Source organism: Canis lupus, chromosome 18, assembly GCF_003254725.2.
Source record: "Canis lupus dingo isolate Sandy chromosome 18, ASM325472v2, whole genome shotgun sequence".
Lineage (NCBI taxonomy): Eukaryota > Metazoa > Chordata > Mammalia > Carnivora > Canidae > Canis > Canis lupus.
This window is the reverse complement of record NC_064260.1, coordinates 17,366,825-17,393,379: the sequence shown is the minus strand read 5'-3', so window position 1 is coordinate 17,393,379 and position 26,555 is coordinate 17,366,825. Positions and strand designations below refer to the sequence as shown.

The 26,555-nt window shown below is 42.2% G+C and overlaps 1 protein-coding gene across 9 annotated transcripts in view; it reads right to left on the bottom strand.

Annotated features, from left to right (window-relative positions):
* Positions 1-26,555, bottom strand: part of CCDC146 (coiled-coil domain containing 146) — a 119,266-nt gene that overhangs the window by 13,528 nt on the left and 79,183 nt on the right. For 5 of the 9 annotated variants that reach the window (XM_025449528.3, XM_049096631.1, XM_049096632.1 and 2 more), the window contains 11 exons: positions 24,067-24,149; positions 20,701-20,910; positions 15,047-15,104; positions 12,870-13,046; positions 10,700-10,773; positions 9,560-9,787; positions 8,749-8,935; positions 3,308-3,403; positions 2,416-2,586; positions 754-842; positions 492-656 (listed from right to left, as the gene is read on the bottom strand). In XM_025449528.3, the coding sequence (XP_025305313.1) occupies positions 492-656; positions 754-842; positions 2,416-2,586; positions 3,308-3,403; positions 8,749-8,935; positions 9,560-9,787; positions 10,700-10,773; positions 12,870-13,046; positions 15,047-15,104; positions 20,701-20,910; positions 24,067-24,149 (1,538 nt within the window). Of the gene's footprint in view, positions 1-491; positions 657-753; positions 843-2,415; positions 2,587-3,307; positions 3,404-8,748; positions 8,936-9,559; positions 9,788-10,699; positions 10,774-12,869; positions 13,047-15,046; positions 15,105-19,859; positions 20,110-20,700; positions 20,911-24,066; positions 24,150-26,555 lie in introns of those variants that run through there. The other 4 variants (XM_025449531.2, XM_025449529.3, XM_025449530.3 and 1 more) reach the window with 4 other exon arrangements.

Here is a 26,555-nt window from a genome sequence, read left to right as displayed (position 1 = left end):
GACTATGTTTATTGATAAGAAAAGCGAGCCCAGAGAGGTAAGTTAGCTTGCCCAAGGGCATGCAGCCAGTCAGCTGCGGGGCTGGGATTTGAGTCTAGAAAGCTACCTCTCTTAACCACTCTGCTGTACGGCCTCCTGCAAGCACAGTAGATGCTTCAAATCTATATCCAGGGGGTGCTGGTTAATAAATATTTGATTGTCTTCCAACTTTAAATGCAAAGTGATCAGATTTGTGCTTTTCTTTCTAATTCAGTAAATTAAAACAGTATACAAACATGGTTTTTTATTCACTTAAAAATATGGCTATCCAACGTGGAAGCATACAGAATCGCATTCAGATGCTTAGAGTGTCATTTGTAAAGCATCTTTGAGCAAGGGCTCTTCCAGCTTTGTTATATGAATATCTTCTACTTTACTATTCCCAGGTATTTTAGAGTTCAATGAATCAGAAGAGAAACTTTTGAAAAGACAATAGTTATTATTACACTTACCTTTCTTGAGTAACTGCACTATTTCTTAAAATTTCCAGTTCGTTTAACAACATTTTATGCCTTTCTTTTATCTCATTTACTTTCTGGTGAGCTTTGTGAAGTAAGTTAACAAATTTGTTTCTTTCATTTCGAATAGTGTCATACAATTTAGCAAACTCTTTGAGTCTGTGGAAACATGAGGGTTTTTTTTTTTTTGAAACTTGTGAAATAAAATCCATTTTTTCCCCACCTAACAAGATAGATCATCATGTAATTCTTTTACCTGCGATGAATTTCACGTTTTTTCTTCTTGTGTATCCTGATTTCAAGATCCTTTGTTTTGATCTCCTTAACAATGTTGGTATATCTTTGCTGAAATATGAAAATTAAGTGTGAAATTAAAAAAGAAAGAAAAGCCCACCACCATCAACATATGGACACTCCAGCTTCACCCTAGCTCATTCCTGTCCAGTAAGGAGGAGAAGTCAGTCTTAGCCAGCTGAGTTGTACAGTTGAGGGGAAACTGTAAGGGAGAGATCTGGAAGCTGTCTGCCCAGCTGAACTGAATTAAGGACAAGAAAGAACAAGAAAAAGGGAAAGAAAAGAGCCTCTACAGGTTGGCTTTGAGGAAAAGTTTGGGGAACTTTTGAGAGAGCCTAGGAATGAGTGTGGATGGCACAGACGGGCTGGGTAAGTGAGGAGTCTGTGGAGGATAGCTGAGGAGAGGGGATTTGTAGTTAGTTTTGACAGATGCTATTGTGATATTTTGTGAGAGGCCGAAGGCGTGATTAAAAAAAAAAAAGAATTTATTTATTTATTTATTCATGAGACACAGAGAGAGAGAGGCAGGAACACAGACAGGGGGAGAAATAGGCTCCCTGCAGGAAGCCCGATGTGGGACTCGATCCCAGGACCCTGGGATCACGACCTGAGACAAAGGCAGGTGATCAACCACTGAGCCACCCAGCACCCCCAAGGCCATGATTTTAAGGTGCTTTTCCAAGAAGAAATGCTACCCCGTGTAAATGCTTGGCTCAGAACAAAGTTTGCGGGATCCCTGGGTGGCTCAGTGGTTTAGCACCTGCCTTCAGCCCAGGGCCTGATCCTGGAGTCCCAGAATCAAATCCCGCATCAGGCTTCCTGCATGGAGCCTGCTTCTCCCTCTGCCTGTGTCTCTGCCTCTCTCTCTCTCTCCCTCTCTGTGTCTCTCATGAATAAATAAATAAAATCTTAAAAAAAAAAAAAAAAAAACAAAGTTTGCCCTCGGAAACAGCCAACATCTGGGTCCCATGCTAAATTCAGGAATTCTCTTTTAGTAATACATTACATTCATTTTCAACAGGAAACCTCTGAACATAATCCTTTCGTGGAATAAATGATTTTAGCTGGCATGACAGCAGTCATTTTTTTTGCCATTGGTTTCATTGTTCTTTTGGTTTGGGATGTTGCCCTGGGTCAACTCCGGTACTTTGTTGGGAGCCCAGTAAAGTCAGGGATTTGGAGCAGTAACTAAGGGCATCCTAGCATCGGGCTAAACAATGCTGGCCTGATGGCCTTGGGAGGGACAGCAGGCGAAGGCCACTGCTCTTGATTTGTTCTCGGACAAGCCCTGGTGGCTTGTGAGCGGCTGGGGAATCAGAGACCCGCCACCTGTGCACTGTCCGCTCTGCCCTGGAAGGTCCCTACCTTATTCTTACTGAAGTTGTCATGTGCTTGAATCCTCTGCTCATTGTCATTGACCCAGTTCATTTTTCCTCTAGATTGCTGACTATCGCTAGTTGAATCCTGAAAGCCTTTTTCACACTGTATGATTGAGTTTTGTTTGGGGAAGCTGTGTAGTCAAACTTGAAGGATACAATTACAGCTTCCTAACGAACACGGTGTACAGCTGAGGATCTCCTGAACTCTTACGGTAAGTAATGGATGGTTACAAAAATGCAGTTACCTGAGCTTTCAGGAAATCCTTGGATTTTTGGTCCTTCTCATCAATTTTGATTTGAGTCATACGGACAAGGTTGAAGACAACGTCTCGCATGTTTTCTTGCTCCTTTAAAAGCTTGTTTTCTTCTGCAAGTTGTTGTTCCACTAACTTGGTCTCAGCTTCTGATAGGATTTTCTTTTGAAAAGCACAACATATTATAACTTTTTTCTTTGAAGAAACATACTAGGGCCAGTACCTTAATTTTTTTATTTCCTTTGTAGAATTTATTTTACTAGGATGTAAAACAAAGTAATGACTGCCTTAGCTCCAAGTAATTTATCTTATAAAAGAATGTACAAATATGATAACATGTAGTTTTTCTTAATCAGACTGTATTTTCAAGTAACTTTAAGAAAAAGAAGAGACAGGGCAGCTTGGGTGGCCCAGAGGTTTAGCGCCTTCGGCCCAGGGCGTGACCCTGGAGACCCGGGATCGAGTCCCGCGTCGGGCTCCCTGCATAGAGCCTGCTTCTCCCTCTGCCTCTCTCTCTGTCTCTCTCTTTGTCTCTCATGAATAAATAAATTAAATCTTTAAAAAAGAAAAAGAAGAGACATAAAACATGTTTTTGACAGTGCTTGAATAAATAAAATTTGAAAATCTAGAATTAGACATTGGTGAAATAAAGCATATATTATTTTAAAACTGATTATATACTCAATAGCCCTTTTATTTTAATTTTTGCTGGTTCAAACACATCCTTTTTTCCCAAATTCAATGTGGGGTTTGGTCTCTGAGATGAAGAAACAGACCCACATGAGGAAGGATCAGTATTGATGAGCTTTTGTGAAGCATAGTTACAACACAACTCTTTATTAATCATTCTCAGATAGAAGCTTAAATAAGAGTTGACATTAACCTGTTGGGCCAAATTCCTTTTAGCCACTTCCACTTCCTTGTGGAGTTCTCTCCTTCTCTCAGATAACGTAGAGTCATCTTTAGGGATAGCTTCAATCTGGAAATAAAAATTTTAAACTGGCATTTCCACAAGAACAAAATATTCAGTGTCACGTAGTCAAACCCATGATGTACCTTTTGCAAAAGGCGGACAAATTATGATTCTCAGTCTCACAGGAACTGCCTTTTATGCTGAATATTTTTTATAAAATCCTGGTAAACGAAAACATAAAAATCTGCCCCACATCTATAATTCACCAATTGCAAATATTCTATTTCTGCTTCATTTGGAAATAAAATATATTTTACTAATAATAGCTGCTAATAATTATAGAGCATTGACAATGTGTCGAGAAAGGTTCTAAGTGCTTATATGTATGGTCATATTTAATCCTCACAATAACCCTATGTGATAGGTAATATTATTATCTCCAGTTGTACAGATGAAGGGAAGGAAGAACGTTTAAGCAACTTGCCTCAGTGATACAGGTGCAAACTCAGGTAGTTAGACTCAGAGTCCACGATCCTAACACTGTATTCGATTGGTTCTCTAACTCATGACTCAGTACTTTGGAAACATGCATGTTCGAGTGATATTTATTATACTTATAAAATGTGAATTCACATACTAAATCCTATAGATTAAAAAATAGGAACTATTTATTAATAATAGTAAGAATACTTGGCTACTCTTTATTTTTAAGATTTTATTTATTTATTCATGACAGACACAGAGAGAGAGAGAGGCAGAGACAAAGGCAGAGGGAGAAGCAGGCTCCATGCAGGGAGCCCGATGTGGGACTCGATCCCAGGACACTGGGATCATGACCAAGGGTAGACGCTCAACCACTGAGCCGTTCAGGCATCCCTACTTGGCTACTCTTATGTCATTCAAGGAATAGCTGGAAAGTTCTTACCCAAAAGAGAAGTCTCTTAACTGTTTTGTTGAAACCTGACATTCTACCCTTACATTTCTATTGCATTGGCTTGTGCTTTTGTCCTCTGCTAAAGTACTTCGGGAGAAAGTACCTTTCATTCTATCAGTCTTTGCTGTCTTGCTAGATTCTTTATGATGGAGGAGAGAACAGGGAGGAGGAGGACACATGGCAGCTTCCGGGGAAACACTATCCAAACGCAGGAGGGGTTATCCTGGGTGCTGACAGCACACTTGACTTAGAGCAGATTTAGAGTTGATCGTTGTACCAAAAGCACAGGACTCCAACCTGATATGGTTTATTTCCTACTGCGACGGCAACAAAATGGAAGAGTGGCTAAAATTTGTCTCAAGAAGGAAAGCTCATACTGTTTAGTGATGTAAAGGTCACCTAACAGACTCTTTCTGAGATTTATGTTGCTTTTTAAAAGTAGCTAAAGTAGGGGCACCTGGGTGGCTCAGTCGGTTAAGCGTCTCCCTTCAGCTCAGGTCATGATCCCGGAGTCACAGGGTAGAGCCCAGTGTCAGGCTCCCTGCTCAGTGGGGAGTCTGCTTCTCCCTTAACCTTTGCTCTTTCCCCAGCTCATGCTCTCTCTCTCTATCTCTCAAAAAATATGTTTTAAACACCTTTAAAAATAAGTAGCTAAAGTAGGTCTTTGGATGTCCCAACATCCACGAGCCTGTGCCTCTTCAGTAGCACCTTCTGTACCCTCAGATGCCCAAGATGCCCAGCTTCCATCCCACCTGGGGAGCTAGCTGTTAAGAAGTACACACTGGATTAGAAAGATGAGACATGGTCTTGTGAAATCCATGTAACGATATACAGAATTTGTGATTTTTTAAAATAGATTTTTTTTATTTATTCATGAGAAACACACAGAGAGAGACAGAGAGAGAGAGGCAAAGACACAGGCAGAGGGAGAAGCAGGCTCCACGCAGGGAGCAGGACGTGGGACTCGATCCCGGGTCTCCAGGATCACGCCCTGGGCCGAAGGCGGCACTAAACAGCTGAGCCACCCGGGCTGCCCCAGAATTTGTGATTTTGATGAGCAGATAAATGCAAGTGCAGATCAGAGAAGGAACAGCTAAAAGTAGACTTAAATAATCAGGGAAGATTTTTTGGAAGAGTTTAAGAGCAAGAAAGAGTTTGATTTCTCCTTCTGGAGAGTGGAGTCGATTCTTCCAGAGGAAGTCCAGCAAGCATCCCAGTTCCTGGCTACTTCTCTGCCACAGGGGCCCAGGAGTGGGCTACTCCAAATGCTTTGCTCCCCAAGTGTAGGCAAATCTGTATAGGAATGCTAACTGGGACCAGGGAAGCTTCCAGGGTTTTTTACAGAAGATGTGATGAGGGCACACTCACTAGCTACTCTGTCAATTAAAGGCTCCTAAGAAATCTTCCTGGTTTCAGGTCTCAGACATTTAGGTCCAGTGTTTGGAATTACAAGCAATCCTGCAACAAATTATATTTATTTCTGAATCCTGGCTAGCTGATACCATTTTTAATTCTCCATAAACTCAATCCTCAAGTTTCAGATGAGAATTAGGATGCAAAAAAAAAAAAAAAAAAAAAGAGAGAATTAGGGATGCTTGGTTTGTGGAAGGGGTAAGAAGGTGGCCCATTGGTAGCGAGCCTGCTGGTTGCCTAACCTACATCCACCTTCTACTTTGACTTTACTAATAAAACCCCAGTTTTGTTCATAGCTGCAATGTATCCAGGATTCCTCAGACTCTTTTGCAGCTGGGAGTGACCAGCTGAACCAGGACAGGCCAGTGAAATGTAAATGGAAGTCTGCTGGAGAACACCCCTGAGAGGGCGACTGCTTTCCTGTTAAAAAGACAGAGTCAGGGATCCCTGGGTGGCGCAGCGGTTTGGCGCCTGCCTTTGGCCCGGGGCGTGATCCTGGAGACCCGGGATCGAATCCCACGTCGGGCTCCCGGTGCATGGAGCCTGCTTCTCCCTCTGCCTATGTCTCTGCCTCTCTCTCTCTCTCTCTGTGACTATCATGAATAAATAAAAATAAAATCTTTAAAAAAAAAAAAAAAAAAGACAGAGTCAGGGATCCCTGGGTGGCGCAGCGGTTTGGCGCCTGCCTTTGGCCCAGGGCGCGATCCTGGAGACCCAGGATCGAATCCCACATCAGGCTCCCGGTGCATGGAGCCTGCTTCTCCCTCTGCCTGTGTCTCTGCCTCTCTCTCTCTCTCTCTGTGACTATCATAAATAAATAAAAATTAAAAAAAAAATTTAAATCTTTAAAAAAAAAAAAAAAAAGACAGAGTCAGTCAAGTCAGCTACCATATGGCTTTTATTTTCTTCCCTCTCAACTTTGTTCAGTCTTATGCCTAAACGTGGAAGGTCTTGTGGCCTTCGAAACAAAATATACACATTAAGGATGACAGAAAAAAAAGAGCCAAGAGCATCCTGAGCCTGCCTCTGGACTTTTTATGACGTGAATAAAACAATCCCCTAGTTAAGCCACTGTAATCGAATTTCTGTTACTTCTGGCCAAATCGAGTCTAGTTATTTTAGTTATGTTCTAATGCTGGGGTGGCTTGAGATATTTACTGTTACATTTAAGCCCCAAATTGCATCTATCAGTAGGTTTTGTAAGCCTATTTATTTTAGTTCTTTGTTTGGGTTTTTTATTTACATTTCATTCTTAGAGAACCAACCAAAAAAAGTGTGTAAGGTAAGAAATTAAACATCTGCTCCCACCTTTACTTCAAATACTACTTCCCAGGAGTCACTGTTAATTGTCTGGTGTCTGCTCTTCCAGACATTTTTAATGCACGAACCAACATCAGTAACTTCCATAAAAGTTAAGAAGTTAGACATGATTCTGTTACAGTAAGCATCCTAATTATTTGATATCAAAAGAACCTCAGTTTCTTTAAGGCTTTGATATTTTCCTAAAATATTTCAAACTTTCATGAGGTTTGTGGCTTGAATTTCTGGAGTCTCTACAGTCAAAAGCCACAGGAGAATCAAACCACTGTCTCCAGGGGGAAACGAGGTCTGAGGAGTAGCTGGAACCCTTTATGCTTTACCTTTTATCTCTTTCCTTTTTGGACCGCGTGCAAGGCTGAAATGTTCACTCATGCTGGGAGTGACTATTTTCAAGTACTGCCAGCCAGCGTAGGACTTGGCCGGGCTAATAATAAGCCATAAGGTCAAAGAGGAAGATAGTCTCTCCCTGAAACAAACTGCACTAGGGCAAAAACCTAGATTGTTTGCAAACCCAGTGAAGGAAGAGGATTTTATTTTATTTTATTTTTTTAAATTTTTATTTATTTATGATAGTCACAGAGAAAGAGAGAGAGAGGCAGAGACATAGTCAGAGGGAGAAGCAGGCTCCATGCACCGGGAGCCCGATGTGGGATTCAATCCCGGGTCTCCAGGATCGCGCCCTGGGCCAAAGGCAGGCGCCAAACCACTGCGCCACCCAGGGATCCCAGGAAGAGGATTTTAATATGTTTTAATTTCTGTTAGTTTTATATTCATCGGGTGCTCTTTTGTAAATTGAATAGCTAGAAGTGTCCTAACATAAATAGCTTCTATTTATTAAAATCTGAACAACTTGTGAGCCTTCTACTGCAATCTCCCCTTGGGTCAAGGTCATTCGTTACGTATTTGTGTTCAGGCAGGTCAATGTATAGTGGCGACCCTCATCATCAGAAACAGCTCCCAACTAGCTTTATAGCATCCCACTCTTAATTATGAAGAGATAGCCACAGGGCCTGTAAATTAGCCCAAAGTTTCTACTTAAACATCGTAGTGTGCTAGGACCTGGGCTAAGATGGATTAGTTTGTAGTAAACCAATGCTCCTAACGAGAATAACTTGAAAAGTTCGATCAAAAGATGTGTTTGAAGGCTTAAGAGTTGCAAAGGTAAACAGAGTTAAAGTCTTCAAAGGTTCTAGCCCTGAGAGGTAGTAAATTACTAATTTATATGGACTCTAATTAAAGTCAAGGATGAGTGTTGGACCCTTTAACCACTTTAGGCTAAAGCATGGAAAGAGAATGCAAAACTAACTAAAGCATATCTAAAATGGGGAAAATAGAACAACTGGAAATAGAAATAGGACAATTCATCTGAGCCTCTATGATGGGTTGGATGCATTTTATTTTACTTTTATTTATTTTTTTCTTTTTAAAAATGTTTTATTTATTTATCCATGACAGACACAGATAGATGCAGAGAGAGAGACAGAGAACTAGCAGAGGGAGAAGCAGGCTCCATGCAGGGAGCCCGACGTGGGACTGGATCCCGGGTCTCCAGGATCAGCCTCTGGGGGGAAGGTGGCTGGCTAAACCGCTGAGCCACCCGGGCTGCCCAGTTGGATGCATTTTAAAATTAGCATTCTCTGATTTCCTTTTCTTTATCAATAGCAACAACAATTTCTTAAAATATTTTTACTTCAAAAAGATGGCACTGATCTTGAAAAATCAAAACGTAGTGTATAGCACTCACCTCTAATAGAAGCCTTTGATGTAGTGCTTGAGTTTGAGTGAGTGCATCCCAGGACACTTTCAAGAGTAGCTCCATCTTTTTTAAATTTCGAAAATCTCGTTCTTTTTCTCTTTGCTTACGAGAAAGTTCATCATGGTAGTTCTGCTTGTCAATGAGACAGTTTCGTAAATTGAGATCCAAGATCCCTCTGTTCCAGGTAAAGAGGGAAAATGAAGGTGATTTGTCATCAACTGCCCTTCATGTTTTTCAAGGCAGCATGCTCAGCATATTCATACAGAACTATCCTCATATTAGAATCAACTTTTAAATCATGCCAAAAGCAACTTTGGAGGTTGACATATAATTGAGTCACAGTCTTATAAAAAATGCAAATGGAATAGCAGCTCAGCAGAAACAGAGGCTCAGAGGCTGAAATTTTATTTAAAAATAGGAATTAACACCTTCCCAAGGAACTACACCACAGAGGTATTCCCATTAAGAAAAACTCATGATTACCCCAGAAATACCATTCATCTGTTGAAAAATCCCTCACCTATAGCATACTCCAGTGATACACTTTTCAGAGGCACATTTCAAAAACCTACCAAAATACAATACATTGTTCCTTAAGATTTGGTCATAAGAAATTGAAGAAAATGATGAGTAAAAGGTGGGGAAGATATTTGGAAATACTCTATGTAATATTTTTTAAATGGTAAAAATCTATAAAATACTTAATTGAATCAACATTAATCTATTTGAGATTATGTAATGATCCTCAAATATAAATTGAAGAAAAATTTTGATGACATATCCCAGAGATATTACTAACCTTTCAGTTAGTGAAGTTGCTTCACTCACCCTGGTTAATTCCAGGAGCTTGACCAATTGGTTATATTCTCGTTCTTTGATTTCAAGTAAGGCTCGTTTACCTTCAACTTCCTTTATTACATCTTCCTTCTCTTCCATTATAGAATTAATTTTGGTTTCAACTTTCTTTAGTGAGTCATTTAGTTCTTTGAGTTCATATTCCAAGACAATTTTTTTCTTTTCCATTTCTCTGTGGGGGATACATACATACATGTACAGATACATACACACATATATGTGTACACGCACACACACACACACACGTCTGAGTCCATGCTATCTTTACCTATTTTTATTTTCTGAGAGGGCAACAGAGGAGCTAGTGATGAATTCAGAAGTGGGGTGAGGATGACGGGTGGGCGAGGCTTGGGGTGTATCTCCACTGAGGGCCAGTGAGGGCAGTGATTTGTTCTGCTTCCTCACTTTCTTCCCAGATCCCCAGTGTAGCATCTCCTGGGATCTACCCTCATCCTGACCAGCCTCCCTGAATCTCTCAACTTTGGTGGTGGTGGCGTGGCCTTCAGAACTGTTACGAACACCTGCTTTTTTCCCTTTGCACCAGAGCAAGCATACTGTTTCTCCAGAATTCTTGTATCTTCACTTATTTTTATCTTTGGGGGTCCTCTAAACCTTGAGAAATTTCTCCATGATTTCTGCCTCCAAATCTACTCTGAATGTTTGAGGGTGTTCCCCCATGTGAACAGTTGGTGAAGTGAAGAATTGCTGTCATCTTGGCATTAGGCTTCTGGCTGGCTGACACACTTCTAGAACACGGAAATTCAACACAGTTCAAATCACTTATCTCTTGCAGAGCTCTATGAAAGCCAGTTGGAATTCTCCATACACATTTAATTTGTAAACTCGAAAGACAATATTGACCCCAAATTAAGACATAACTGTTAGGCATGATAGTAATATGCTGCATTACTTTCTTTTAATGAACTTGACACACACACGCAACCTCAACAAGGCCAAATGCAGATAATTCGAAGGTCTTAAGAGTAATTCGATGTGTTCAGTGGTTAATATTCTTGTTTTAGCATGCACACATAACTTGGGGGAGAGTAGGATGGGAGGGATTAAGGATAATACTAAATCATACACTTTTTTGCGTGTCGTTTTTTCTATCTCTTTTCCAATTTGTACAGGAACAGCTTGATGATGGACCACCTCGTCCTAGTAAAGAAACAGGCCCGTGTTACATTATGTAGTGTTAGGCCAGAAAGCAGTTAAGACAAATTAAATAGAAAAGAATTATGATGTATAGAATTCTTGCTGCCTGTCCTGTACTGTGCAGGGTGCTTTAATTATTTCATTTAATACTCACAGTGACCTTAGAAGACAGCTACAGTTGTTAGCGGTTTAAAGAGGAGGCAGCAAAAAAAAAAAAAAAAAAAAAGAGGAGGCAGCTGAGTGTAACTAATGCTGTTTGCTCCCTATAGGAATGTATGCCCAGCCTTCGGGGGCGGTGGGATGGCTGCTAACAGCCCACGCTTGGTCTCCTCTGGGGGACTGCTCCTGGCCCACAAGAGCTGCCTTACCAAGGGATAAGGAGTCGAGGGAAGAGAGCATCCTCTGTGACCAGTGGTATAAGGCCCATCCCCTCCACCTCTGGACGGAAATCATGGTCTAGAGTTCCCCCTGGGGTCAGGTTGAGACTAGAGTGCTCCTGAAAACACATTTTGGCCCAGCCACTTCCCCAACTCTGTGCTGCTTCTCTCACCCTCCTATCAGATTCTCCTTAGTGCTCTCCCTCAACAGGTCCTTGTCCGAAGACTAGAAGCTCTGCTTCTAGAGAACTCCGCCTAAGACTCCCACTAAGAGAATTTATTATTATTATTATTATTATTATTATTATTATTATTATTATTATTTTAAGAGACGCATGAAGAAGGCCAGAGTTTGGACTTCATAGCCCTCTCAGATATGCAGACTCTTTTTTTTTTTTAATTTTATTCATAGAGACACAGAGAGAGAGAGAAAGGCAGAGACACAGGCAGAAGGAGAAGCAGGCTCCATGCAGGGAGCCCGACGTGGGACTCGATCCCGGGTCTCCAGGATCACACCCCAGGCTGCAGGCGGCCCTAAACCACTGCGCCACCGGGGCTGCCCTCCCACTAAGAGAATTTAAGTAATTTTCCCAAAGTCAGATGGCTAGTGAGTGGTAAGGCCAAGATCAGAAGCCAACTTTGCCTAGGACCACTTTCTCCTACGTCCTGTGGATTCACAGAAGGATTAGTTTTAACCTCAAGCGGCTTATGTACACGGCAGGGGTTCTGGAACAGCCTGAACCAGGATTGGTTGACTTGAGGATTGCACTGGACTTTGGTGCCTGGAGTAACACATGTGCACGGAGGTTGCACACATCATGGGGGTGAAATGCATTTCTCCCAGGGATCTGGCTCAGTCCTGGGGTCGATCCAAGTTTGGTAAGGCTAAGACTCTTAAGATTTATTGGGGGTCCTCTTTAGGAAGAAAGAGTACAAAATGACAAATGCTAAATAAGCACAGGGCCTTGGAAGAGGTTCGTGCACGTGAGGGCCTAAGGCTCTAGCTTTGTTGGGCTCCTCGTAAATCTGTCTCTGCTCAGGTCTTATGTTCCAGGTAGCAGCTGGGTATGTCTTATTTGACTGCTCTAACCCCTTAAGGAAAAAGACATTAAAGTGAATCATAATTGTCCTTTAAGCCAACGAGCCTCAGATATTGTTGCTTTTAAAATAACTCCAGGTTATTTAAACCGTTTTGAGAGTTACGTATTTTTCTTTTTTTATTTTTTTATTTTTTTATTTTTAGGGCTTTTTTTTTTTAGGGCGAGAGTTACGTATTTTTCAAAGTACAATGAACTTTAACTATCTCCTAAAATATAAATGCACAAAGTCTTCATCCTTTCATGGGAGGAAGGAAGTAGTGTGGAATCAAACAGACAAGGATAAAGTCATACAAAGATACACAAGAGGTTAGGACATTTGGTTGCTCTCCAAAGAAGTGATTGTGTTTGTGACATTCAATCCTCATGCTGAAAATGCCTGGTGAGGTCTAGAGAGGTCTTTTCCCTGGGCCAAACTAGGGCGGCAGCACCAAACACTCTCGAGTTTTGGGTGAATTCCCAGAGCTCAGGTTTAGTTTGATGGGATCTGTCACAAGGCTGAACGTTTCTGTCGGTGTGATGCTAGTCCTCTGTGCCAAACCCGCGCAGCTAGTCTTGGTAACCAGGCATCTCTACATCCACGCAGGCACAATGCTTAAGTATTTATGAACTGTAAGTAGCACACCTTTAGGGTGACCTGACATTCCAACAATTCTTCTAGTTCCTTCTGTTCCTTTAGTAATTGCTTTTGCTTAGATGCCAAATCTTCCCGTAAATTTTTGATTTCCAATTTCCTCTGCATTATTTCTTTACGTAATTCTTCAGTGCTTTCTCTCAATTGTCTCATCTTCTTCTCCATTTCCTTTAAAAGTCATGAAAATTTATCAGGTTATATAGAGCCTGAGCAAGCATCTGTCTACCAAAAAATAAAATTAAAAATAATTTTACTCACCATTTTTATTATATTTGAGCTTTGCAAATGATTTCTTACAAAGTTAAATACAATAATAACTTCTGACATCTTTGATAAAGGTATGACAGTTGTACGGCATGTATTACACATTTTACATTATATTCATACTTTTTTTTTTTTTTTTTAACTGGTGCTCCTTTCTATCCTATATTTGAAATGTGTCCTTTTTGAGTTTATTTCTATTTCATACCCAAAAAACAGTGGAAATTTCTAGCCTATTTTCTAGGTTTGTGATTTGACATCAGATGCAAATAATCTTTGATTATTGGGCTTGTGGTTAACCTGAGTCCCACACGAGAATTAAACACTAGGGAGGTAATATTTGGAAAATCCAACCCTTTGTGCTCCTTAATCCCCCACTTTCTTATTGGTATTACTTCTCTAACTCATTCAGATTCTCCCCAAAGGTCCTCCATCCCAGATTCATAACACATCTTTGTTCCCTTGAGTGATTATTTGGGGAGTGTTTGACTTAGGGGAGAGAAGCCTTACACTCAAAATATCTACACATGGGGTGCCTAGGTGACTCAGTCGGTTGAATGTCTTCGGCTCAGGTCATGATTGTAGGATCCTGGGATGGAGCCCCACATTGGGGTCCCTGCTTAGCGGGGAGCCTGCTTCTCCCTCTCCTGCTCCCCCTGCTTGTGCTCTCTCTGTCAAATAAATAAATAAATAAATAAATAAATAAATAAATAAGTAAAATCTTAAAAAAAAAAAAAAGAAAACCTACACATTATTAATGACTGAGTGAATGGATCCATTTAGCTGCTCTGGGCTTTCTGCACATCTCCCTACTCCACTGCTGCTGGGAGAGGATAAAATTGGTGATCCTATGATCTGGAACTAAAATTCAAAATGCTTTTTCCCATAAAATCTGTTTAGTAAATGATAGTTAGGTGTACTTCTAGAATAGTGCATATTTTATATGCCATATATGTGAGTGTATGCCACACACACACACATAAAAAGTACTATTTTACTCCATGCTAAACAGGTTGTGCCTTGGAGTTAAAACACCAACAACACACTTTTGACATATAACTGTTCGGAAGAGGGCAACAGTGCAAAGTGTAATGACATTTCTATTTACTTTATGTGATAGATCATGAAAAACAGACTCAAATTCCTCCTGTTCCTGTAGTTATTCTTCTCATTAAGAGGTAGAGCCTATTTCTCTACCCCTTGAATTCAGACTTAGCCATATGACTTGCTTTGACCAATAAAATATTCTAAAAGCAGAGGCTTGAAAAGTCTTGGGTCTTGGGGTTTGCCATTACCTGAGGCTGTTTGTCTCTTTCTTGAGTCTGGAAACCCTTCCATCATTATAGGACTAACTGGTGACATGTGATCTTAGACCAACTAGCCTGCCAAGTGGCCAACACATGATGAAGCCATCCTAGACCACCCACACCCAAATGAACCAGCTCAGACCAGAAGAACTCAGAACTGTGGAAAATAAGAAATGTTGGTTGTTTGAAGCCACTAAGTTTTGGGGCACTTTGTTATGCAGGAATAGATAAGTGATACATCTCCTCCATGAAAATTTCCTATAATAAGCTTGAGATGTTCAGGAAGCCCTGAGAGTAATAACTATGCAAAAATAATGTTTTTATGTGCCAGCCACAGATCCCTTTTTTTTTTCTGAAAACAAAGCAGATAATTGTCCAACCAAACACAGCCTAAATTAGATGCCAAATAGCTAAGCCTGTAATAGGCATCACTGTGTGTATTCCAGAAGTGATTCCTTCCAGCATTATCCATACTTAAGACTCTTGGATCTTTCATTATGTCTCAGGGTGTGGTTGTTATGATAAACACCAATATTTATCAAAAGGGATGTTTAATACAGCTGTATTTAACAAACTGTAAACCATCTAAGTAAGACTTACTCCTGGCTTAGGTATCTTCTCAAATTCCTTTATTATGAGATTTTTTTCTTCTGTTAAGCTGTGAAAAGAAAAAAAAAAACAAGTTTGACAACGTACAAAGGAGTAATAAGCTATTTCTGACAACGTACAAAGGAGTAATAAGCTATTTCTACAGTAATAACTTTCTACTTTCTCTTAGAATGTGCTTCCCATGTTTGTTTGCCAGGTAACCTGATGGCTTCAGTGACTACCAACTAGGTGCTTCCTCCCCAGTCCTCACACAACACTGTGTACACCCGCCCATGGGAACAGCTGTCTTACCACAATACAGCTACTTGGTAGCATGACCTCCCCGCGAGACTCGGACCCCTTCCAGGCAGGCTCTGGGCCTTTTCTTTTTTTCTACTATTTGCAATGAACCAGTGCCTGTCTGGATTGCTGCAATACCTCCCACTCACTCCATCAAACAAGCAGGTCTCGCCAGCCAGTAGGCCTGGGAACTTGGAGCTAAAGATGCATTCACATCTTTAGGGTTTATTTTTGTGAGTTTTTATTTGCAATCATGTAAATTAAGGTTAATGTTGCAAGTGTGTGCCACATGGAATTTAATATAGGTCAGCTGTCTGGGACACAAGCTGAAGTTGAACTTTCAGAATTTTGAATATGTAGGCCTTTGCTCTTAGAGCTTGCATACAAATTGATAATAGTCTCCTTCCCACCTATTGATCCTACACCTCACCCAGGCTGCCACCAGGGGGTGGTAGTGTGCTGCCATATTTTGGTTGTAAAGGACACCTTTATGCCCCTGAGTTGGAAAAATGGTGACATGAAGCTCTCCTGCAAGACAAGACTCACAGCCTTTCCTTTAAATAAATGTAAAATGACCTTTTCCTTAAACAAACATAAAATGGCTAATTCCTTAGGACACCTTAAACTAGTTGCATTTCTATCATGTGTTTTTTATTAAGAAAAACTGATTGATGTTTTCCCTTTAAAAGATGCATATTTTTCAGGCTCCTGGGTGGCTCAGTCGGTTAAGTGTCTGCATTCGGTTAAGTGTCTGCATTCGGCTCAGATCATGAACCTGGGGTCCTGGGATAGAGCCCCACATCAGACTCCCTGCTCAGGGTGGAGCCTGCTTCCCCCTTTCTCCTTGCTCCTCTCCCCTGCTCATGCTCTCTCTCTGTGTGTCCAATAAATACATAAAATATTTAAAGAAAAAAATGCATATTTTTCAATTTACAGAGAAATATATCATTCATAATCCCATCCCATCACACCACAGTTGATCATTTTTATTTTCCTTCTATCTTTCAATAATATTATACAAAATGTGTACCTATGATTGAATTCATTTTTACCCAACATGTAATTAAAGATATCTTCCCAGGGGCACCTGGGTGGCTCAGTGGTTGAGCATCTGCCTTTGGCTCAGGTCATAATCCTGGGGTCCAGGGATCGAGTCCTACATCAGGCTCCCCACAGGGAGCGTGCTTCTCCCTCTGCCTGTGTCTGTACCTTTCTCTTTGTATCTCTTATAGATAAAAAAATCTTCCCAATTAAAAATATTTTTAGACTTCATAATAATACAATAGTTTCAAAGTTCCCTAGTGGGTAGATGTCACATAATAAAATAATCGTAATATCATCTTTCACTGATCCTATGTCAATAGGATCAGTGAAATAGTAATTTCACTGCATAGTAATTTACATGCATCGTTTCTAAACTTCAGAACTTGCCAGGTAGGTATTGTTTTCTTCGTTGTCAAATGAAGACACAGGAGTTAAGTACCTTTTCCAAAGTCACATAGTCAAGGCTGAACTGACATTCAAACTTAGAAACTGAGCTCTGACTCAATACCAAGCTGCCCCCTCTGGAATACATTATTATTTAAATATTCCATTTTTCTTTAGAATTTAGGTTGCTTTCAGTTTTTCACTTTTATTTATTTTTTTAAAGATTTTATTTATTCATGAGAGAGACAGAGACATAGACAGAGGGAGAATCGGTCTCCTCGCAGGGAGCCCAGTGAGGGACCTGATCCCCACCCAGGATCATGTCCTGAGCCGAAGACAGATGCTCAACCACTGGGCCACCCAGGCGTCCCAGTTTTTCACTTTTAAAAGCAAAGTATAGTAAGTATCCTAGTAAATATCCTACATCCCTAAAGACATGTATTATGTCTTTTTTTTTCCCTCCTTTTAGATTCTCCTTTTTGCATGGCATTGCTGAAATAAAGAAAAAACACTTTTGTGCCTCTTGATACCTCTTAACACCTGATCTTTTAAAATGACATTAATATTGAAATCTGCCTGCCACCTTTCGCTTTCCTGGCTAAGGGGTGCTTCGGTGTCAAAGGTCTTCAGGATCCATTTCTTTCCTGAGACCATGTCATCAAAGACTCTTGGTTTTAAGGACTCGTGAGTAAACAGACAGTGCAGGAGGCCTGCATGTTGTTCTGTGCAAGAGGCATTCTTTCACCAGTGGTAGAAACAGCCTGAACGAGTGGAAATTGCCGCCGGTAGATTTTTGAACCAGTGCAAGCAGTAGAATCTAAGAGTCAGGCCGTCCAGAGCTGGAAGGGGCTGCTGGGGGCCGCCGTGGGCTTCTGTTGGGAGCGGGGAAAGCAGGCTGGAGGTCACAGAGAAGGTTCGGGGGTCCCTAACGTGTAGTCAGAGCTGAGAACCATGAGGGTGGGGAGCAATTCTTCAACTGGACATGTGGCCGAATCACAGGGGGAGCTTGTAAAGCACTCGACGCTGCCTTGGGTGGGGAGGCCTGGGCAGAAACTGGAATCTTGCTTTAGGAGTTGGGTCTACCTTTCAAACAAGCCTCTCAGGTGCTTCTCTCTCTTTCGGTCATGCAGACTGCACCCTGCAGAGCCTGGTCTAAGCTCATGGTGCTCTTGGCTTCCACAGGCCGAGCAGGAAAGACTTCACAAGTGTTCAGAAAGTGCAACCCGTTGCAGCTGTGAGTTCTTACTAACTAGCCCTCGTGACCTGTGTGCCCCCTGTCATACCTAATACCCCGGGGTCCCCGAGGCATTGCTAAAATGACCCAGCTCTTCCTTTCTCCCCGGGTCTGCTTGTTTCTCTGCCCGACCTGGCTGTCACTGCCAGACTACCAAGGCCCGGCTGACTCGGCACAGTGCGTCAGGCTGAGCACTGATTTATCTGCCCTCCAAATCCGAGAACTACCAGAAAGCAGACAAGCTCCAAAAGATAACAAAGTGAAGGCAAGGGAAAGGTTGAAAAGAGTATTGGAGGGGCGCCTGGGTGGCTCAGTCGGTTGGGCGCCCGCCTTGGGCTCGGGTCCTGATCCCGGGGCCTGGGGTTGAGCCCTCCGTCGGGCTCCGTCTCCCTCTGCTGCCTGCCCCCTGCTCAGGCTCGGGCTCTCTTTCTCTCCCTCCAATAAATAAAATCTTTTAAAAGAAAGGTATTGGAAAATCTTTTCAGAGAATGTCTTTAGAAAGATAATGACTTTGACTTTATTTCGAAAATAAGTTCTCAATAGTATTTATTACTTCATTATTTATGTGTACTATTTCTTTTACTTAAGAAGGTTATATATTCTTTCCTAAACTGCATATTCAAGAGGTCAACGAATATTAATCTCAAAGCTAAAACTATGGCGACAGATTTAATTATTAACCGGACAACGTAATTATATGCACCATTACATTTCTTAAAGATTTATATTATGTGAAACCGTGAGAAAAATCAACCAAATTACAGAGTGGAGTTTTTTTCTCTAGAGCATTTGAACAACATACTATTCTTCATAGTTGCCAATGATTCAGAAGTTCCCAAAGATATTGGGGTGGAGGGGTGCTAGTTATTAGGGCTTCTGTTATTTAGATGCTGAATAAAATGAGTTTGTTGTGCTGATCTGAAAAATAGCATCTGTATATTCAGATGAATGGTTTTCTCTCACTGGCTTAGTTTCTTTATTTTTAGGTGGGGATGGACCTATCTACTTTTTTCCTGGGGAAGGGGTGTTGAGTGTATTCGTTTCAGTACCATATAATATGAAATATGTTAATCCCAATGAAATACAGCCTATAATTCTTCCCTGGTATTCCTTTTGGAATCACCATTATTTTTATGGAACTAAGTTTGTTCACTCTTGAGCTGCTAATATTTGAGAATGTGAGGGAGTCTGCTCAAGCTAGAATATGATGTGTTACAAATCCAAAAACAATACACACTAAACAGTTCTGCAAATGTGTGTCCTGAATGTTCTCGTTCGCTGTCGGGCACTATGCACAGTCCCCTTCCTACCCCAAGTAACTCAGCGAACAATTTGCCTGTCTATACCTAAAAGGCAAGAGTTCTGGTTGTTGCTGGGTTTTTTCCTTTGGCAGGAACACTTGGAAATTTTAAACAATTTAAATATCAACTGACTTATGTTCCTCTTACCCTTTCGTGGAAATGTCAAGCATTCATATTTTCAATACTAATGAACAACCACCAATTGTTTTAATTTCATTATTTTCTCAACTGAAAGAGTGCTTACAGAGCACAGAAATAGCTAAGCTTTCTTTTTATAGATCTCACTGTGAGCCTGAAACGAGTTTAGATTGAAAGACAAAAGAGAACTCAGATTCCCCCCCCCCCCCCCCCCCCCCCCCCCCCCCCGCCCAGTCTAACTCTTCTGGGTAGGCTAGCCTTCTTCATCCCCCAGTTGAAACGATAGGCCCCAAAGAGAGGATTCAAAACCCAGGGCTTGCAGAGTCCTCAGAAAAATCGCTCAAGTCATTTGCTTATCTCTCAGCGGGAATGAAATACATTCGCTCTACCGACTCTTAAAAATAGCCAGGGAAAGTTCTTCCACCTTAAAAGGTAGCAAATCCTAGGAGCGATTGTTTGGCCTTCTCTTCGGTACCCAGGCAGGGCACCCAGCACACCACAGCACAAAACTTGGATGGTAATCATTTTGAAATTCCATCTAAATAGTGTGATTTGCTGAACACAAGTCAGACTCTTCCACTGACTTGCTACTCCACAGGAGGAATGCTAGAGATTTTGGAAAGAACATTTGCCTTCCAGCAATACATCTCTCCTTTCGCTCACTGGATGACATCCTCTAGATCTGCATAAGTGAATGTGTCCTCCAAAAGGATATTGCTTTCTCTCTTGATGCTGAGGAATAGTTTAGGAGAATAAGGTTGACTCTATGGTCCATGTTCCTGTATTAGAAAAACAGAGGGAGCCACATGTGACCCTCAACTCACATAGGTCTGTCTGCAAAGTGCGTGAGGGGCGCCTGCCATGCAGCATATGGTCTGCTGCTGCTGAAGGGACACAGGGCCACCGTCGGGGTGAGGTGGAGACTGTGCCAAGTCCTTGTTCTATGCAGGGTGTTCTCTGGCTATGGCCAATGCTTATGGCTTTGTTCTGACTCAGGGAAAACAAGAGCAGGCGTCTCCTCCTGCGGGTGTCTCCCTGTCACCTGAGATTTTTTTTTTCTAGAAGCTGTGTGACCTTCTCGTTCAGGGATGGCCCGTTCTAGGAAATGAAGGAAAGAGCTAGGCTTATAGTCATCTTACACATTGCCATCTCATACTCATTGTGCCCAAAATTCCTTCCCGAGTCTAATTTTTCTGTTTTTGTTCATGTGGAAGGAGCTTTGTTCAACTCTGTCTTCGGTGTGTTTGAGAGAATTGTGTGCTTACCTATTTAACCTGTACTGAGTGTGGGACTCTCTTTCCTTCACTGCGTTGTATTCATTTTGATACTTGAGGAGTTGTTCTCGCATTTTAGAGACCTCGGTGGTGGATGCCTCAGGGAAATCATCAGCTCGCTGCAGGTGAAATTGCTGCTGCTGTATTTGCTCGGTGAAACGTTTGGCATCCTGGAGCAGTTGGACCTCTGACTCTTGTGTGCTGGGTTCCATGAAACAGAGATTCAAATAATGAGAGGGGCACAGTTTTAACACCTGCAGTGGCTCACATAGGGGGTCTAGCAAGGACAGCTCCTGGTTCTTTCCATTCCTGGGTTCAATTCAGTTCAGTGATATTTTTGTGTCAAATATTGTACTAGGTACTTCTAGGTACTGGAAGCGAATGGAGCTCACAGTCTAGCAAGGGGAACAGATGGAATAGGTAGCCAGAGTACCAGGTGACAAGCACTACCACTGGTGTCAAGACCAACATGGTGGGAGAGAGAGGAGCATTGAGTTGGATGGGAAAGTGATATTTGTACTTGACTTTGAAGAACAACCATGACTTCCCAAACTGGGAGATAAAAAGGGGGAGAGTGGGTCCTCCCTTCAACTTTCCCGGCAATGCTGGCTTTCTCTAATTCCTGAATCCTCCTCCTGACTGTGAGAAAATCTTTTCCTTCTTGGGGAACTAAGAAACAACAAAGTTTTCTAATGACTTTACTAGGAAACTAGGATGAAAAACTCTTCTGTAAAATTATGGACATAAACCACCTTACAGATTTCTGATCCTATCTTTAATGTCTGGCTGCAGCTGGACTTGAATGTCACAGTTGAGGGGGACTCCCTATCTAGGTCTTGTTCCTGTCTAGGAAAAAGGGTTCAATATCTGGCAAGAAGCAGATTTGAGTGGACACAGGAACTGGACTTGGTGAAATCTTCTAAAGCTCCCCCACCTGTTCTGCATGCTGGCATCAGCTGCAGGCTGACCAGCAGCCCTGATTCAGCTGCCTCATGTTAGCTACCTCTCCCACACGGAAGCAAGACTGGTGCCATCTCCTGCGTTAAAGCCAGCACTCCTCCTTGGCGCACACCCCACCAAGTTCCCTCCCCAGGAGAAACCGTCAGGGGTCTCCTCATGTGCAGAGATGCCCAATGACCTGATGAAGGCTGTCTCAACTGAAGTTACCTGCTCCACCCATTTCCTCTGGCGTTCATACGTCATTTGGCTCAATAACATCCAGCGAAACATTAACTGGGACAGAGTATGTTCCAGGCACTAGGTTAGGTACCAAATAGCAACAGCAGCTACAGTGCTAACACATATAACTTCTAATAATGAACGCTGGAGTGGTTTCTTACAATTCATTTTCCTTGCATGTTAATATACTTTGTAAATCTAAAGTTGCCTGAGCTCCTTCATAAGGGTCTTCAGCTGCGGAACTGTGAAGTGTTGGCTTGTGCCTGATTTCCCCAGAAAGAAAACGGACAAAGCAGTTAGGGTTCTAGCCAGAAGGCAAATGCTGATTTACCCACATGGACTTGAAATATAGTGTCAGCAGAAGAGGATTTAACAACTTCTATAACGCGGTTCCTATGTAAAACCCATTCAGTTTCAGTTCAGCATTTCCAGGCTCTCTCTGCCCTGCTGAAACCCCAGCAGCAGGAGTGGGGAGCCTGTATCTTCATGCTGTTCTCACCCACCAGGCAGGGGCAGTGGGAGAGGGTGGTGGATGTTTGTAATGACAAGAGAGGGAAGTAAAGGGTCAAGAGGAGGTAAAATGTGGGTAGCAGAAGGGAAGTAATGGTTCTGCAACACAACCTGGAAGTAGGAAGAGATAACGCCATAGCTTTGGTCCTACATTATTGTCCATCACTGGGGCCCAGGGAACTGAATTGTGGGCCAGGGAAGGAGGAAGCTAAATCAGCCCCCCACAAAGCTCTGCTGAGCTCTAGATTAGAGCTATCGGGAGGGTGAGAAATGTTGCAGGATTCTTTGTATCTGCAAAGGGACTTGGAGAGATGCCCTGAGAGCTGCATGGATTTGTTCTTCCCATTTAAGCAGTGTGAAATATGTTGGAAAAGATTACCCCAGACTTCCTATCTAAAGTCTCCAAGTTCCTGAGTCTTGAGAACTGTGTGTACACTTTGGTAGTCAGGCCAATTGTGGGGAAATGGAGTCTCCGTGAGGGATGGGGATGAGGAGTCAGCTTGAGGCTGGCATAGAGGAAGAGGAGGAGGAGCCAGAGCTGGGCAGTTACCAGGAACTTGGATGGAGCTGAGTAAGTAAGGCGTGGAGTGAAAGTGAAGGGTGCATAGGAATGCAGCTCTGCTCTTCCGGTGATTCACTCTTCCCACGTGCTCCCATCCTCAAAGTAGCCAAATCGACTCTGGACAGGAAAAGAAGTAGCCCAGGAAAAGAACTCTGGGCTAATGTTTGAAGACTGGGGGAGAAGATGGATGGGGAATGAAAGGATGGAGCTTCTCTACATTGCTGTCCCTCCTTGGCTTTTGGGGAAGACATATGAGGCAGAAGGTAATGGGAAAGAGAAAGAAGGATGGGGAGTAGTGAGGAGTAGCAGCAGAACAGGATTTCCCTTCTTTCTTCACTCTCCTCCCTTGATTCCCAGAGGCTCATAGCAGATGCTTGGAAAACTTTGTGGAGTCATCCTATGGAAGCCTATTCTCACCTGTTGCTGGTTGGGACTAGACTAAGGAGGGTAGCCTAGGGTAGGTGGAAGAGGTGAGAAGACCAAAGGCTCAGCAGATGTAGGCTGGGGTTGTGCTTGAACCTACACCTCCGAGTGGTAAAGAGAGGTGAAGAGCAAAGAATCCTACAAAAGCATCCTGGGGCAGATAATGTCAGTCTTCCACCAGATTCCCCCCATCTCGGTCTGCTCTTGGGTCACCTGTAGCTTTGGTGGACGGTTACCAGCGCGCCTCTGCCTGAGGGCTTTCTCTGGCCATAGGAACTTGCTTGGCTTCTCAGAGGGCATGCTAGAAGTGTCAGGAGCCCCTCTCCCTAGGAGCAATCATTCAACAAAGGATGGAAAAGAGTGGACAAATATCCCAGTTTCCTCACCTTTTGATGGGAGAGTTCTGAGGTGTGTTCCACACACGCAGAGGGTCCTCAGTGCGACTGAGCACCAGTTGGCCACAGGATAAAGCTGCAGATAGGCACCCCCCGCCCCCGATCCTTCCCTTCTCCATCTCACTTCCCCATCCTCCCATGATAATATCTGGTATCACTTCTCAAACTACTTGAACTCAAACCTTTGCCTCAAGGTCTGCTTTTGGGAGGCTACAAAAACAATACAGATCCCATCACACAAAAAAGAAATATATGATAAAGATGTCTCCACACGAGCAAATAGCCTACCTTACCACGGTATCATGCAGCAAGGTGTACTTGGCTTTTAACTCTGCCATTCTGGTTCCAGGAAGTTTCCCGAGACTGTGTAACTAGCAAAGAGAACACAGGATCACTATGAGAGATAATATGGATATAGGGATATTTTATAAAATCTTCCTATTCAACATTAGAGAGGAAACATATTAGGCAATGTGGTGTACTACAACGATGCTAGGTGTTTGGAGAAAATATTTCTCTTCTGCCTCCGGTGATCTCTATGTCCCTGGGCAAGACTCTTACCTCTCTAGATTATGATATCTTCACCTGTAAATTGAAGTAAGGAATGGAGTCAAATTCTTCCAATTGAAAAAAAAAACATATTTCTAGGTTTAGCCAACAACCTGGATAGTATAGATGACTAGGATGGCTATTTTTAAGTTGAGAGAACTAATAATTATCGAACGTCTTTTACGAGCAAGCGTTGGACAACAATTATTTCATTGTTAAAAATGTTTTTGTGAAGTAGGGATCATCTCCATTTTACTAAAGTTCAGAAAGTTAAGTGATTTGTTTCAAAGCTACTGAGCTAGTTAAAGGCAGTGTCAGAATGTAAACCCAAGTGGCCCAGCTCCAAAAACCCATGATCATTCCATTTTACCACACTCTCTCTGCCTCTACAGTCAAAGAAACATGAAAGTTTATTTCGTACAAAAGTGATATTATTTGTTCCTTTCTCATTTCTGGTAAAAGAACTTTTGGATTTACTCTCGGAGTTAGATGATAAATAGTAATAGACATCACAGCACAATATGAAACACTAAAGTTTTAACATTTGGATGGAACTAAAGGAAAGATCTGTTTATCAATGCCATGTTGTTCTTACCTCTAAAGTATTTCTTGAATCCATCTGTTTTCTTCTCCCTTCCCTGGGGAGGGAGAAGGGACTCACTAGTCCAAGTCACATCCCAGCTCAGTGGGACTACTGCAAAACCTCCCCTTGTCCCCCTCTCCATCCCTGTGTCCACTCAGGGCCCCTGTCTATCTACTTTCCAGGGAGATTTTTTTGAAATTTTTAAAAAGATGTTATTTATTTATTTGAGAGGGAGAGTGAGTGAGTGAGAAAGAGAGAAAGTGAGCAGGGGCAGAGGGAAAAGCAAGGGGCAGAAGGAGCCTGACACAGGACTCAATCCCAGGACCCTGGGATCACAACCTGAGCCAAAGGCAGATGCTCAACCAACTGAGCCATGCAGGCATCCCCAGAGAGATTAAAAAAAAAAAAAAAATCAAAGGTTTTGCTATGCTGGGTGTTCAAAACTCAAGTGGAATAGAATTCAAGAGCCTGGGTATGACCCCTGAGGTCCTGGATGACCCTGCTACCTCCCAGTCTCCTTCTAGAACCCTCTCATCAAGCTTTTAGTGCTCCAGCCACACTGGCTGCCTTTTATTTCATTCCCCCAGGCCTTTGTGTTGGCCATTCCTCACTTATCCCCAGGCCAGATTCTTTCTTCATACCTCACTTTCAATATCAATCCATAATCAGGCCTTCCTCTGACTTCTAAATTAAGATAGATACCCCCACACACCACTGACCCCAAAAGAACACTGCACTTCATAACATATATTATATGATCTGCAGTAATAAATATGTGACTAAAACAACGTTACTCCCCAACTATCATGGTTGTTTAAGTGCCACGAGGAAAGGGCCTGGATCACCTTGTTCTTCACGGTGTCCTCAGCCAGTAGAAGCCCAGGCACAAAGCAAGTACTTGGCACACATGTGCCGCGTGAGCAAATGCATGAATGCAACTGATAAAATATGACGGTCAGAGTCTCCACAGTGGGCTTTCGTGGTCTCTCTACCCAAATAAGGGTGGCAATCACATTGTAAAATGCACTATGAAGCCCTCTCACCTTTGTGAAAGTGTGTGGGGTCTCCTGTGAGGGACTTACAAGCTAGTGCCAGACCTGGATTCCAATCCTCCAACCTTCACTTTCTATGTATGGTAAACAAGGCTTTTTTTTTTTTTTTATTTACATTCCAGATAGTTAACACACAGTATAATATTAATTGCAGGTGTACAATGTAGTGATTCAACACATACAACACCCAGTGCTTATCACACCAAGTGCCCTCTGCCCTCCTTAATCCCCATCATCTATTTCACCCATATCTCCACCCACCTCCCCTCTGGTACCCACCCGCAGTTTGTTCTCTATACTAAAGAGTCTATTTCCTGGTTTTCCTCTCTCTTTCCCCCTCCTCATGATTGTTTTGTTTCTTAAATTCCACATAGGAGCAAAATCATATGGTATTTGTCTTCCTCTGACTTTTTTTGCTTAGCATAATGCTCTCTAGTTCCATTCATGTCACTGCAAATGGCAAGATTTAATTCTTGTTTATGGCTGAATAATATACCATTTAGTAGATATACCACTCCTTTATCCATTCACCAATCAATGGACATTTGGTTCTTCCCATCATTTGGCTATTGTTGATGGTGCTGCTATGCATT